The 16,320-nt window shown below is 34.6% G+C and overlaps 1 protein-coding gene and 1 long non-coding RNA gene across 2 annotated transcripts; one reads left to right on the forward strand and one right to left on the reverse strand.

Moving 5' to 3' along the window:
- The first annotated feature begins 2,221 nt into the window (after window positions 1-2,221).
- On the forward strand, window positions 2,222-13,747 carry LOC131927912 (uncharacterized). The gene is made up of 4 exons (XM_059283789.1): window positions 2,222-2,262; window positions 11,444-11,504; window positions 11,677-11,751; window positions 12,500-13,747. The coding sequence occupies exons 2-4, from the start codon at window positions 11,456-11,458 to the stop codon at window positions 13,408-13,410; spliced, it is 1,035 nt and encodes a 344-aa protein (XP_059139772.1). The 5' UTR covers window positions 2,222-2,262; window positions 11,444-11,455; the 3' UTR covers window positions 13,411-13,747.
- Window positions 6,031-8,823, reverse strand: LOC131927915 (uncharacterized). Its single transcript, XR_009383714.1, has 3 exons — window positions 8,552-8,823; window positions 6,595-6,656; window positions 6,031-6,152 (listed from the first exon to the last, which is right to left on the reverse strand). It is a non-coding gene; the product is annotated as an uncharacterized LOC131927915 (long non-coding RNA).
- Window positions 13,748-16,320: the final 2,573 nt, after the last annotated feature.

Raw genomic sequence — 16,320 nt, forward strand, 5'->3', positions numbered from 1 at the left:
AAAAAATTTCTGTTGTATTTCTGGGGGGGGGGGGGGGGGGGGGGGTTGTTGTGTTATATTAAAATAGTGCATTGATGTAAAAAAAAAAAGTATGTTTACTGTTCGGAGAGGTTAAATCTTTTAACTAAGAACCAAATATGGGGCTTTGCTACTGTTTCTAATTTATGTAATGTAACACTCAACAGGTATCGGGAAATTTTCTTTAAATTATGTAGCTTCCATTGTTATATTAAAAATTTGTTTTTATTAACTTGATAGGCGGGAAGGGCATGGTGGTTCCTAGCAGTGATGTACAAAATTAGGTGGATAGAAGTTTTATATGGGATAGGGGTTGGTTAAAAAATGTTCCATTTTGTATTGTAACATGTGCAGGATGCCTTAGGTGTTTCATTACTTTTCACCTACAAATTCAACAAATAATGTAAAACAAACACTGTAGATTTTAGCATTCCACTCACTGTGTCTTCCACACATCCCATGTATCAAGTGCTGTAGAACTAAGCATTCCAACAGTGGCTCATTTTGTTTTAGCACAAACATTGTTTACTGTATTTTACTGCAATTTAGGGACACATTAGAAGCAATAATAAATTGATTGAAAATTAGCATGTAGCACAAAAAATGAGTCCATTCGCTAGCATACAGCAATAGGACTGTTGTATTCCCTTAGTGATTCCCTCCTATCATCATAGACCTATTTGGGTTTCAGCATTCCCTCAGTGATAACATCATACCATTAAAGATCTCTAGAACAGATAGAACTGTATCATTCCATCATTCATGTCTTCCAACTTTCCATCATCATGCTGTTTGAATAGTTTTATCTATGTATTACATTAACATGAACATAGGTATGTCTGTATCTTAACATTAACATGAGCATAAGTATGTCTGTATGTTAACACCAGTATGAACATGGTTTTGTATGTTGAACAATATGAATATGGTTTTATCTGAGTTACATCAATATGAACATGGATATGTCTGTATGTTAAAACCAAAATGAATTTGGTTTTATCTGTATGTTAGACCACATGAACATGAGTATGTCAGTAGGGTGAACCAACATGAACATGTCATCTATTCATGTAATGACCACAAGGCTACAGAGTACACACAACTGTTCCACATCCTGTACAAATACTCATCCAATTGATGACAAAAATTTCTATGTCTCATCAAAAATGTCTTTTTATATTCAATTTAAATTTTAAAAGTATATTTTAATTAAAAAAACGTTTTCAAATGTTTTGGAGTACTTGTGTTTGTTTACCTAGATTTGTGTTTGTTTAGGTTGTGTTTATATGATAGAAACCTACATGTAACAAGTAGTCAAAGTGACATGAGCAGCTATAGAGAAAGAATTCTGTAGGTGGCCATTTTCATTGCCCAGGAATATATTTCATCTCTACATTTTCCAACGTTGTTAATTGGACTGTTTCTGGTTCTGTCATGTAGTGTGTCTCACTGCGGTTGTGTCATGTATGTAGTGTGTCTCACTGCGGCTGTTGTGTCATGTATGTAGTGTCTCACTGCGGCTGTTGTGTTATGTATGTAGTGTCTCACTGCGGCTGTTGTGTCATGTATGTAGTGTCTCACTGCGGCTGTTGTGTCATGTATGTAGTCTGTCTCACTGCAGCTGTTGTGTTATGTATGTAGTGTGGTCAGCTAAAGCTGTTTATCGTATAATAAAAGCTATAGTGATGTGACCAACACATGTTTAGACACCACCTTACACCCACCTTATAGAAAGTGATATTTCAACCTACCAATTCCCGCGGCACCAAATCGCCTTGCCCTCCGTGCATCAAGTCAGACATGCAAACACTTCTGCCAATCAGCTCTACATATTTTTGATCAACCATGAGGTGATAGGTTGACGTAGGACATTTTTGTCTCGATCAACCAGGGGACAATAGGTTGAAGTAGGACATTTTTGTCTAGACCAACCATTAGACTAGGTAACAGCTACATTAATGTACCATAACTCGCCTTACATAAATATATTACGAAAGTACCCCACTTCAATTTTAATACGACCAGCTGTAAAATGTAATCTTGATGTTTCTTTAGTCCCTCTTCTATGCCTTGAACAATTAACTAAATAAAAACCCAAAAACTGTGTTTTGATGCAGGAGTTATCCCCCTCCCATCTTAACCATCTGACATATTAACAAGAAACAAAATGTAAACAATTTTCTTCTGATTACTTCCCTTCCCACGAAAACTTCTGCAGTATGGCGCAAGCTGGTGGTTTACTTGGTGAGTGAAATGTTTGGGTTCGAGACTTGGTTTAGGAATCTGATCCTCGTTATTTAATTTTGTATGGCAACATCAAAACGAGGAACACGCTCAACAAGTAGGCCTATTTAATTCTATTAGATATAAGGAAATAAAACAACATTAGATGCATGCACGTTGTTAGGGCAAGGGCCAGAAGATGTAAAAATAGCGAGAGTATTTGGTCTATATTTAGAATATTACAAAGTTTAAAAATAGAAACTATTGTATGCCTACATGAAATTTGTGTATCGTCTATCATGTGCAAACAGGTCACTCACCAATCACATACAATATACTGAGAGAAACTTGACAACTTTGAATTACTAAATATCATACAAATAATCAGGGACACAAAGTTAGAGAAACTAAAATGACAAAATATAAAATTATTTTTCCTATAATCCATTTATAGAACTTCGCGAAAAATCTTTGAGAATTGGTGGTGGGCTATTGTTTGTCATGTTATGATGCCGTAAAACAAGAAACTGCTTCAGTTCACAAAATAATTTTTTTTAAAATGCTAATTAGATTGGAGATTTCTAACGTGAATTAAAGGGTCATCCATAAATGACGTCACGCTTTTTAAACGATTTTTACCTCCCCCCTCCCCTCCGTCACACGTCACAAAAAGTCAGACCCCACACCCTAAAATGACATCACATCCCAGCCTACACCCCCCCCCCCCCTCAAAATTGCAGTTGAATTTTTCTTAAAACATGGATATTTTTTCAAAATCTTGTCAGAACTCTGTCAACATAGAGTATTTTGATCAATTTCTATTTTAATTTATTAAAGCCGTTTTCTAAAACGCTAAATAACGGCTAAAACTCGTTTTCTAACATTCCTTTTTTTATAATGCACAAAAGTGACCCCCCTCCCCCTCATCACACACCGTCACAAAATTACGGACCCCCTATCCCTCCCTCTACGAGTGTGACGTCATTTGAGGACGACCCCAAAATGTATAGGCCTATTTTATATTCCTTAAATGCATAGATTTAGATTGGCTTTTGATAAATCAATTACGTAATTTCGGGAAAATACGAACTGAAAAATACAATCCCAGGAATTTCATTTCTATTTTTAGGCCTGGTGGCCACCTAATCGGTTATTTCAAGTATACCAGCATACAAAGCGAACGAGGCGTAGCTTATTGGGCTTGTAAGTTGTTAAAGTAGCTTACCAAGTTCTCGCTCCGGTAGTTGCCAGCTAGCGTTTTTGTTGTTTTTCAAACCAAATGTGAATATTTTTTATTAATTTTTTTAGCGCAATTTTCTTTAAGTTATGAAATCTTCTTTCGCTTTTGGAATAAAAACAAACTCCGAAAAATTGTCGGACAATGAGTTGTTTTAAGTAAATTAAGTTTAAAATAACACACACGCACAATTATATTATATTTTATATAGATCTAGATAGATCTAGAATACACCCTGTATAATAATAATACATTTATATAAAATATGAGATTTATAGGCCTAAAAGTAAAAGATTTCAATATATATATATAAATATATATATATATATATATATATATATATATATATATATATATATATATATATATATATATATGGGGTCATCCATAAATGACGTCACACTCGTAGGGGGGAGGGGGGGGGGGGGTCCGTAATTTTGTGACGATGTGTGATGAGGGGGAGGGGGGGGGGGTCAGATGTTGCGACGTCACATTTTTGCATTATAAAAAAGCAATGTTAGAAAACGAATTTTAGACGTTATTTCGCGTTTTAGATAACTGTTTTAATAAATTGTAATAGTTTAGACAAGATTTTGGAAAAATATCAATGTTTAAAAAAAATTCAACTGCAATTTTGAGGGGGGTTGTAGGTTGAGGTGTGACGTCATTTTAGGGGGGGGTCTGGCTTTTTGTGACGAAGTGTGACGGAGGGGAGGGGGGGAGGTAAAAATCGTCCAAAAAAGCGTGACGTCATTTATGGATGACCCCTATATATATATAGCCTAGATCTAGATTTCTAGATCTAGAATTCTATATATAGATTCTATATCTAGATCTATGACTTTAAAAAAAAGCCCTCTTGAAAATTTCGACTTAGACAGTAACATACGACATACAGGATTTATTTTTAATTTATAGACTCAAGAGTAGTCTAGAGATTTAGATTCTAGATCTAGATTCTTTATTTTACAGTGTAGTTGAGTGGAATTAATTACTAAATTACTAAAATTAGGCCTAATAAATAGGCTTTTTACTTTAAGACAGGTAGACTAGAATATGTTCAATATCAATTTATATATAGAATCTAGATTATTCTAGATCTAGAGATCTAGTGAAGTTTAGTGTGGTCTTGTTGTAGAACTTAAGAACTAAATCTAGAGTGTAGGCAACTGTAGTATTTTAGATCTAGAATCTAGTAATGTGTGACGTCATTTTAGGGGGGGGGGTCTGGTTTTTTGTGACGATGTGTGACAGAGGGGAGGAGGTAAAAATCGTCAAAAAAGCGTGACGTCATTCATGGATGACCCCCATGGAGAAGATCCACACAGAAACAATTGAAGGAAAGGGGCCTAACATTCAAACAGGTAGAGGTACCAACATGATTTTAGAGATTATATATATAGATATACATATATATAGGGGAGGGAGAGAGAGAGAGAGGGTTCATCTGTAAATTGCGTCACACATTAAATGATGATTTTTATCTCCCCCTCATAAAGGAGGGCAGTAAAAAGAAGAATGTATGATAGCTGGGTAATCCTAATGCAATGTTGTTAATTTATATAATCAGATTATTGTGGTAAATGAAAGTCAACATTTCTAGCCTAACAAAATGCCATGAATTTAAAATATGTATTATGACTTAGAGAAAGTTTGGTGAAATGGAAATATCTGCAAATTTAATTTATTGATGATTTGTAACTTATTTATATTATTCCTTTCGAGCTGATAGTAATAAAAAGTTAATGAAATTATAGAGTTTTATCCAATTGATGTTTCTAAAGCCTTGCATGAACTTAATTTAAATATATTTAGCTGCCCAGGCAAAAAACCCAATGAATTTTCCAGAATTGGCTTGTCGTTTGACCGAAGGTAACAAAGAGAATCACCCAGGATCTTCGCTGATAAGAAAATCTGAAGACATACCTTATTCTTCTATACCTAAATGTGATTTGTCTAATGAAAATATTTATTCAGTGACAATTGCTGAAGATATTTTACCATTATTTCAAACATCATCTTCTAAAATTTTGTTTTCTATCTCTAAACCTTCCACAATTTCTTCAAGTTTCAAGAGATATTTTAACATCATTGCCTACTTCCCACAGTTCTTATGTTCAAAATTTGCAATTTTCTGAGAAACAAAATAATAATAAATTTGTACCCAGTGTTTTAGTTTCAGCTCCATTAAAATTTAATAAACCAATGAATTTCAAAATTAAATGTTTCTTATCCCATATGAAAGTAGTCTGTTAAAAAAATTTAATGTTTGGATGTCAATAAATTATTGACATGGACTGGTTTGCGGGTAAGCTTTTATACTTAATGTACAATGAAATTCAGTTTTGATGTCAATATAGTTGCTTCTGAAATAATTAAACTATAAACAATAGCATTTATATAAATATCTCAATGGCAGTTCAGTATACTTTCATCATTGTTTTCAAATAACAAAACAGAACTACAATTTAAAAATTTAAAAAAAAATATTAAAAGAATTTCATAAATGGATGGTTTTTTAATTACTTAAAACAGAAGATGCATCAATAATACAGCATTATAATGTATATGATTAATATTTGTTTTAATGGACAATCATCATTCAAATTCTTCATTAAAAGTTAAATTCAGCTTCCTTGTGTCTAAAAATCCACATCCATGCTGTTCCATTTACCTAGAAATTAAATAAATAATATTTTTAACAACTTTTAGTAATATGAAAAAATTAATCATTGATTAAAACATACAGCCAATATAGCAGTTGAATTAAAATTCACCTGTTTCTGTGACATTTAAAATTAGAGTGTTCAGAGGTATATACCCAGCCACCTTTAGTTTTTCCCTATCTTGAGCCAGGTACTCATGAGAGCTGGTACTCATGAGACTTAGGACATCATACCAGGACTAAAGCCAGGGAACTTAACTCTTATCTTTTAGGATAGAAATGTTAGGATAGAAAGCTACTGTCTGACAGTCCCACTATCAAGCCATACATATTAATACTTACAGTAAATAATCTTAGTAGCAACATATTCTTTAAGAATTAGAACACTGAATTGGTTTCAAACTTGGGTTTAAGCTCAAAAATGGCTTATTATAAAAAAAATTCAGCTCACCTTTAGCTCAAGATCAGCACCAATAGCCACAGTAAAGTGTGAGAAAATTGCTTGCCAAGTACCTAGGGAATTTAAATATAATAAATTATTAAGTTTATCCATATATTATATTAAAATAATTATTTAACTAATATGTGATATTATATATATATATATATATATATATATATATATATATATATATATATATATATATATATATATATATATATATATATATATATGTTTCATTTATTCAATTTTATTGTAAAGGTTCAGTTTTCTATCTACTTAGCTTGTCTTAAAAACTAAAATATCTGGTTTACAGTTAACCATATCTTAACTATCACAAAACTATTAGTTTCATTTTCATTACTTGTAACTAAAAATTGTAGTCAATAGATCTAAAACTTAATTCTATTAACAGCTAACTGTAACTGTACTGACCCTGACCAATTTATTAATTTTTGTACCATGTAATTCATTAATAATTAGGCTTATACTAAAAGGCCGAAAGTTATCAATTGTAGAATTTATAGTCCCTGGTCTAGACTAACAAGATTAGCCCACAAGTCTAATAGTACTAATACACATGATTTAGTTTCTAAGTTTACTACTAGGCAACTTGCTAGAAGACTAGTACTTAACCAAACTTTAACTTGCTAAAAATAAAAGGGCCTAATACAATAGTAGTTGGACTAGTAATACTCTTTTTTTACTGTGCTACTTACACTGCTTTTGGTACTATTACTACGGCTAACTAACTACTAACTAAACTCTATTGTAGCTTGATGGAGATCTATCATCTTGCTCTTCTAGTAGTCTACACTACTTAGTACTTAGAAAAGTAGTAGCACTACTGTAACAATTTCAAACTAGGTCTAAATTTAATCTATATATTACTAGATCTACTAATTGCAACACTGTAGTCTGATAAGTCTGTAAGCCCTAAATGTAGTCTAGTTATTAGTACCTACACTCTACAATAGTCTACTCTACAGTACTCTACACTACACTCTACTACTACTCTTCTCACTCTACTGGCTACTGATCTAGTAAATAGCTTGAGTAGATCTAGTTTAGATTCTAGATCTAAAAAAATCAATTTAAAATTAAAAAACAGGTTAGCCTTACTAAACTTAACTAGGGTAGGTTTTACCTAAACTAGATCTAATCTAGAATCTATCTAGATCTACTAGATTATCTAGATTTTAGATCTAGATCTAGGGCCTACCATACTACCATCTGCATCTAGATCTACTATCTCTATCTTAGTATCTAGCCATCTATCTACAAGCTACTTCTTATAGGCCTACTTCTAAAATATTAAACAGTAATCACTGAGTAATCAGTACTAGACTAGAGTCTAGTTCAGTAATCTAGCTAGATCTAGAATCTAGGTCTATTAACATTATTGTCAAAGTCTAGAGAATCTATATCTATATTTTTTATCTAGCTAGCTGCTAGATGATAGATCTAGATCTAGATATAAATTTAAAATCTAAATAGTAAATACAAATGTTTAGATTTAAATTTTACATAAACAAGAGAATGTGGTCAATCTAACTTTCTAATCTAGTCTGATCTAGATCTAGATAGATCTAGATCTATCTAGATCTAGAGTCTAGATTCGATTTAAGTTGTAGACTGAGTGAGACTGACTGAGAGTCATCCTTTTCTTAATAATAATATTTTTAATATTTTATCTAGATCTAGATCACTAAAATACTAGATCTAGAATCTAGATCTAGATCTAATAGATTCTAATTCATGAACTTATACTCTTAGAACTAGGTTAAAGCAATGTACATCTTAGTTGGTAGATTCTAGAATCTAGATCTAGTCTAGATCTAGATCTAGATCTAGATTTCTAGGTCTGGGAATCTTGAGTCTCGTAGCAAAGACTGAGTAGAGTCAGAGTAATGTCCCCTAGCCTTGGACAAACTATCAACAACAAAAATAAAATCAATATACTTACCGCCACAAAACTTTTATATTAAAAAATGCATACACATGTGTTTGTTCCCATCCATATGAACAAAACAGCGTTGAAAGTTTTTACAATTGTTGCTTTTCTGGAACGTTTGATGATTTTGAAATCTTGAAGCGGGACCTACTAACAAATAGCCGCCATGTTTTTTGTTATCAATGGGAATCCCGTTCACAACAATTGATTTAGTTCGAAAACTTTTATCTCTCCCTGGCTAACCAGACATGAATTAACGCGAGAAAGAACGATAAACTTACAAGCCCAATACTTTTGCCAATTTTTATTTCAGCATCAGGCAGCCTACGGTAAGCTGTTAAAAGGATTAAAATAAAATTCTTAATTTAAAAAGATATCTGTACCCACCATTAGTTTTGTTAAAGTCTATTCAAATAGCTAAATTACTTTAAACTCTTTCCTTCTTAGCAGAAAATTTTAATTTACGGTGTCAAAAGAGATTTTTTTTAAAAAGCGCATTTTGGATTTTATAAATTTGCCTTTTTCCATTTTTTTTTACTTTCAAACTTTTATTGACTTTTTGCTGCCAAAAGGTACATGATCATGTCTAATTGACAAATTATATTTTATTTATTACTGTGAATGTTTTTTTGCTTCCACATAACGCTGTTTAAGCCAATAATATTTTTTACTGTTTATTGTAACAGCTTTATTTATAAAAAATACTTTAAAAGAAAAAGGAAATACTTTTTACATAATTAAGGTAATTTCTGATATAGATAGGCCTAACTACAAGGATTTCTACAATCTCTAGTACTAGATCTAGATCTATTCTAGTCTAGTACAGTAGTAAAAATTAGTAAATTAAGCACCATCTGTTATGATATCTTATTATATTTTGGTATTTATTAATATAGCGATATTGGTAACCCAGAACTTCCTTAACTATAGATCTAGATCTAGGTCGGGTGTCGTTCTGTTCGGTAACCGAGGGTGTCACCCCACCCCTCCTCCTTGTTTCTATTTCGGTTTGTTGACTTCCCTGTCCTACTATTTTATTATTTTACTGAATTAAATATTATTTTAACCGTGAATGAAAATGTTTCTGTTTGGTTTCACCCATAAACAAATTAGTGTCACCTAGTGCGGATTGAACCCCCCCCCCCCCATTCACACACCTGCCTTGTGTCAAACATTTTAGCCTAACAAACCATGTTGTACATTTTTAGGACTAGGCCCCCTACCCTATTTACCTATATCTTGGTAGTCTAGCAACATCCGGTCGAATCGATTAGAGTAAATAAAGATCGCACCGTTTCGCCGCTGCTAGATCTAGATCTAATCTAGATCTTTATATATATTATATAATCTTATTGACTTTGTAGTCGAGGTTTCTAGATCTAGATGTACTTTATTATCGTTTACGTTTCAGAATATTATGATAATAAAAACCAACTAGATCTAGATCTAAATCTATTTATTTCCTATTTATTACCAAACCTAGCGTTGTAATAGTACAAATATAATTGCAGTATCGATGTAAGATTTTGAGGATCTCTGTGCCTTAGACTTTTAGAGGCTTAGATTTTAGATCCACAAACCCTAGCGACTTTAGCAGACGACGGACTTTCCATTTGAACCATGCAGCAGCACATTATTCCAACAATCATGAATCAAACTACAACCAGCGTTGAAATGAATTTAAAACCTAAAATTTCAATTGTCTAGACTCTAGACACATCGAAATTAATATTCAATTTAGGCTTATTTAACTTATTTAATTAGATGTAGGCCCATACATTTACTATTTAGAATCTTCTAGATCTACTTAAAATTAGCTTAGGACTGTTAGAACAATCTAGATCTAGCTTCTAGATAGATTCTAGATTAGATTTGTTGGCCTAGATTACTAGAATCTTACGATCTACTTTACTATCTAGACTAGATCATCTAGGCCTACTAATAAAGTTATAAATAATAGCTAGATCTAGCAAGATAGATCTAAATATTGATTTTAGAATAGAATTTTCTAGACCTAGATTCTAGATCTATCTAGATCTAGTTATTCTAGTAGTATCTAGACTCTAGGTTCTAGATCTATAGTCTATACTATAGATGAGCGAGGGTTTAGAAACTTAAGTTCTAAATCAAGATTTATAATTTTTTAAAAATTTAGAGATCTAACTTTTAGTTTTCTAGATTCACACCTTCACGATGTGGGTGTGATTCCACCAAATATTGCTTAAGTAATAAATACAGTTAGATATTTTAAAGTAACTTTGACTGATGATATTTTGAGTCATCCCTTTGAATCCAAGTCAGAACGTCCCCCCGTCGTGGCCTCAACCAAACGGCGGGCTTGTTGCATTGAGTTGTATATAAATTCAAAACAATAATATAAACAATCTCCTATTTATATGCTTATTTTAATAATAAAGCAAAATTGAAACAATTAATTTAAACAAGCTGACCCGCGCCGTAAGCTTTTGCCACTATTTAGATGTTTTATTTGCTACTTTTCAGTACTTCATAATTTGTGAATTCGAAACTACCCTCTCTTCCCCCCTTACGTGGTGGTGTCTTGTATGTTTCACACGTAGAGAATTATATATAGGGCCTATAGATTTCAAATAATAGTCATTCAGAGAATGTTTACTAAGCTGAAATCGTTTCAAACATTTTCAATTGTTTAATGGCATAAAATGTATTGTACCAGCAAAACCTACAAACATTTCATATATCAGTAATCAAAGTTATAAATATAATATGTGCCGAACTAAACACCCAACGTTTATGAACAGTTTTACTTAATAAATTAGTATAATTGACACAAAAATAAAAAAGTAATTATTAATTAAAAGAACATGTACATGTTAAAACTTTAAGGCATTTAATTAGCGCAGGTAATATTGTATTTCCTAACAGGAAATAACAAACATGGAGAATAAAGGAGGAAAGAAAAGGCAACTGGTACTGGCAAGTGAAGGTAAATTTAAAGCTTTGAAGTTTTTTATTTTATAAAATAAACTGTTTTAAAATAGTTTCTAAAGACAATAGAGTAGAAAAAAATGTATTTCTACATGATTATGTTATATTACTATACTAAATTACAAAGTAAAAAATAGCCTATGTTGTTAATGTATTTTATTTTTCTACAGAACATAATGATGAAGGTCAGGTCAAGGCTAGAAAAATAGAAGAATCTGGAAAAAGTTTAGTGGAATTTATTCCAGGTCAGTGGCTAATAGGGATTTATAACTTTAATTAGGCATACATTGTTTTAATTATGTTTGTATGGCGGGGTTGTGTAATAGAGCGTTTAGCTGCTAGCCCTGTGGTATCAAGTTGAGGGCTTTGAGTCAAACCAACATGTTGTCCGCACTACCTAGCCATTTACCTATAAGCATGCCAAAAATTAGCCTGATGTACAGACGGTAAGTGCCTTGAAATCTGTGTCGAAATTAACCTGTTTTTCCCATAAAATACAAAGATTATACTGCAAAATACGACTGGTCTGTTTTGACCCATTTGCAGATAGATCTCGGATGTTACTAGTTTTTTCTGACACCCCTAGGCGTTCTCCTACCACCTCACAAAATATCAAGTGGGGTCGTTCAGCAAAATTGAAAGTTCGCCATGCGCGCCGGGAAGGGTCGCTATGCCTCTGCCGGACTGACATTGGCGAAACAAAGGCAGTGGGCTTAGTGCTAACCACACTAGTCCGAGTTCCTGGAAACATAAGAACTCTACTTCATCTGCCCCATGTGTTTAAAAGTTTAACTTAGTTTAAAATAAAAACGGAAAAAGATATGTAAAGTAATCAAAAATTATTATAGAAAACATTAACTTTCTTTACATGTGTTTCTAAATTGTGAAACTGTCAATAATTTATGTTATGATGCCTGTTATGTGCTAATTAATTGTGTGCAATTGAAATTATTTATTTTATGTATATAATGACCTCCCCTTGTACCTCTCCAGGACATCATGAAGCCGAGATCTGCTATGGAGGTGAAGCTGACTTACACAAGCACTATACCAGCTGTAAGAAGAATCCAGGTCATGTCAACTTTATACCTGTTAATGATTTTAACTTCGATCATCTCCCCTCACGTTACCATGACGTCATCATGTTGGAGGTAATCAAAGCTTTGTCTGCCCTAACGGTCCTGATAAAGGTCAAGTACACCAGTCTAGAGAGACCAAAGTCTGTTCCGTGCTTCAGTGGTCAGTATCCATTTTATAACACCAGAGGAAGTGACGTGTTGAGGACAGGGACGGGGAGGGTGAGTTATGTGTACAAGTACACAGAGAGTGACAACAAGGGCACTTGTCCATGTGGCAAGTGTCAACACTCGGACACACCCAGCAAAGTGTGGGGGGAGATTGGTGTGTTGACAGCCACACACGTTGTGTTTGATGAGAGTGAGGCGAGACAGACCAGGTGTGTTGTAGGTTTTGATGACAATAAAAGTCCTGGGGTCAGTCTTGATGGCTGGAGGGTGTGGGGTAGGGCAGACATTGAGGGAGACTGGTGTAAGTTTACATGTGTGTCATGTGACTTAGAGTTGCTTGATGAACTGGACAAGATGGTGCGGCACTTTGAGGATCTATGTAGGAAAGCATGGGACAAATACAGGAGATTTGATGTTGTGGACAAGTTGACCGTTATAGTGTCACATCCTCATGGCTGTCCTAAACAGGTCTCTGTAGGACAATGGACACACGAACATGAGAGGGAAGGTTGGTACAAGTACACGTACACAACATGTACATGTCCTGGCTCCAGTGGAGCACATGTTTACATGCCGGGATATGGCTGGGGGTGGAGACATCCCCACAGTGGATCAAACTCTGAAGGAAATTATAGTGGGGAGTATGTGTTGTATTGATCCATCTATAACTGTTGGTTCTCTCCCCTTGTCTAATGTAAACAAACAAAATGGCGTCTCCCTTAATTAAACTTAAATTGTTTGGTTTCTTTCACGTCATTTGTTAAGAGTTGTTAGACATATAAACAAAATTATAAACAAATGTTTATTGTTGAGAAATGAAATATTTATAGGCTACACTTGTATCTTTGTTTTGTTTAAACCTCCACATTAGATTTTTCATCGCCATCATTGTCTTTATTTATACTTTCATTCATGTTTGTATTTGTTTACAAAACTGTTTGTATTTGTTTACAAAACTGTTTGTATTTGTTTACAAACTGTTTGTATTGATATCAATAAAGTTTTAAAACATTTCAAAGTTTCTTTCATTCATTTTGTTATCGTTGATAATCTTAATGTTTTGTGTTGATGATAAACAAAACACGATGGTAGTGAAGAGAAATGTCGGCAGTCAAGTTTGTACTTAATGTCGGCAGTCGAGTTTGTAGCTGAGACATAATGTCGGCAGGTAAGTTTATAGCTGAGACCTAATGTCGACAGTCAAGTTTGTAGCTGAGACTTAATGACGGCAGTCAAGTTTGTAGCTGAGACTTTATGTCGGCAGTCAAGTTTGTAGCTGAGACTTAATGTCGGCAGTCAAGTTTGTAGCTGAGACTTAATGACGGCAGTCAAGTTTGTAGCTGAGACTTTATGTCGGCAGTCAAGTTTGTAGCTGAGACTTAATGTCGGCAGTCAAGTTTGTAGCTGAGACTTAATGTCGGCAGTCAAGTTTGTAGCTGAGACTTAATGTCGGCAATCAAGTTTGTAGCTGAGACTTAATGTCGGCAATCAAGTTTGTAGCTGAGACTTAATGTCGGCAATCAAGTTTGTAGCTGAGACTTAATGTCGGCAGTCAAGTTTGTAGCTGAGACTTAATGTCGGCAGACAAGTTTGTAGCTGAGACTTAATGTCGGCAGTCGAGTTTGTAGCTGAGACTTAATGTCGGCAGTCGAGTTTGTAGCTGAGACTTAATTTCGGCAGTCAAGTTTGTAGCTGAGACTTAATGTCGGCAGTCAAGTTTGTAGCTGAGACTCAATGTCGGCAGTCAAGTTTGTAGCTGAGACTTAATGTCGGCAATCAAGTTTGTAGCTGAGACTTAATGTCGGCAATCAAGTTTGTAGCTGAGACTTAATGTCGGCTGTCAAGTTTGTAGCTGAGACTTAATGTCGGCAGTCAAGTTTGTAGCTGAGACTTAATTTCGGCACACAAGTTTGTAGCTGAGACTTAATGTCGGCAGTCAAGTTTGTAGCTGAGACTGAATGTCTGCAGTCAAGTTTGTAACTAAGACTTAATGTCGGTAGTCAAGTTTGTAGCTGAGACTTAATGTCGGCAGTCAAGCTTGTAGCTGAGTATGTCGGTAGTCAAGTTTGTAACTGAGACTTAATGTCGGCTGTCAAGTTTGTAGCTGAGATTTAATGTCGGCAGACATGTTTGTAGCTGAGACTTAATGTCCGCAGTCAAGTTTATAGCTGAGACTTAATGTGGACAGTCAAGTTTGTAACTGAGACTTAATGTCGGTAGTCAAGTTTGTAGCTGAGACTTAATGTCGGCAGTCAAGTTTGTAGCTGAGACTTAATGTCGGCAGTCAAGTTTGTAGCTGAGACTTAATGTCGGCAGTCAAGTTTGTAGCTGAGACTTGTCTTAATGCCGGCAGTCAAGTTTGTAGCTGAGACTTAATGTCGGCTGTCAAGTTTGTAGCTGAGATTTAATGTCGGCAGTCAAGTTTGTAGCTGAGACTTAATGTCGGCAGTCAAGCTTGTAGCTGAGTATGTCGGTAGTCAAGTTTGTAACTGAGACTTAATGTTGGTAGTCAAGTTTGTAACTGAGACTTAATGTCGGTAGTCAAGTTTGTAGCTGAGACTTAATATCGGCAGTCAAGTTTGTAGCTGAGACTTAATGTCGGCAGTCAAGTTTGTAGCTGAGACTTAATGTTGGCAGTCAAGTTTATAGCTGAGACTTAATGTCGGCAGTCAAGTTGGTAGCTGAGACTTAATGTCGGCAGTCAAGTTGGTAGCTGAGACTTAATGTCGGCAGTCAAGTTTGTAGCTGAGACTTAATGTCGGCAGTCAAGTTTGTAACTGAGGCTTAATGTCGGTAGTCAAATTTGTAGCTGAGACTTAATGTCGGCAGTCACGTTTGTAGCTGAGACTTAATGTCGGCAGTCAAGTTTGTAGCTGAGACTTAATGTCGGCAGTCAAGCTTGTGGCTGAGTATGTCGGTAGTCAAGTTTGTAACTGAGACTTAATGTCGGTAGTCAAGTTTGTAGCTGAGACTTAATGTCGGCAGTCAAGTTTGTAGCTGAGACTTAATGTCGGTAGTCAAGTTTGTAACTGAGACTTAATGTCGGCAGTCAAGTTTGTAGCTGAGACTTAATGTCGGCAGTCAGAGACTTAGTGTCGACAGTCAAGTTTGTAGCTGAGAATGTCAGCAGTCAAGTTTGTAGCTGAGACTTAATGTCGGCAGACAAGTTTGTCGCTGAGACTTAATGTCGGCAGTCAAGTTTGTAGCTGAGACTTGCCTTAATGCCGGCAGTCAAGTTTGTAGCTGAGACTTAATATCGGCTGTCAAGTTTGTAGCTGAGATTTAATGTCGGCAGTCATGTTTGTAGCTGAGATTTAATGTCCGCAGTCAAGTTTATAGCTGAGACTTAATTTCGACAGTCAAGTTTGTAACTGAGACTTAATGTCGGCAGTCAAGTTTGTAGCTGAGACTTAATGTCGGCAGTCAAGTTTGTAGCTGAGACTTAATTTCGGCAGTCATGTTTGTAGCTGAGACTTAATGTCGGCAATCAAGTTTATAGCTGAGACTTATTGTCGACTGTCAAGTTTGTAACTGAGACTTAATGTCGGCAGTCAAGTTTGTAGCTGA

The sequence above is a fragment of the Physella acuta genome, unplaced genomic scaffold (genome assembly GCF_028476545.2).
Source record: "Physella acuta isolate Inbredline_101_S28 unplaced genomic scaffold, ASM2847654v3 ptg001446l, whole genome shotgun sequence".
Classification (NCBI taxonomy): Eukaryota; Metazoa; Mollusca; class Gastropoda; family Physidae; genus Physella; species Physella acuta.

What these genes read in the sequence shown, in the direction of transcription:
- LOC131927912 (XM_059283789.1), top strand. Translation starts at nt 11,456, where the DNA reads ATGGAGAATAAAGGAGGAAAGAAAAGGCAACTGGTACTGGCAAGTGAA. An exon ending in ACTGGTACTGGCAAGTGAAG is followed by an intron (nt 11,505 to 11,676) that starts GTAAATTTAAAG and finishes ATTTTTCTACAG; the next exon opens with AACATAATGATGAAGGTCAG. An exon ending in TTTAGTGGAATTTATTCCAG is followed by an intron (nt 11,752 to 12,499) that starts GTCAGTGGCTAA and finishes GTACCTCTCCAG; the next exon opens with GACATCATGAAGCCGAGATC.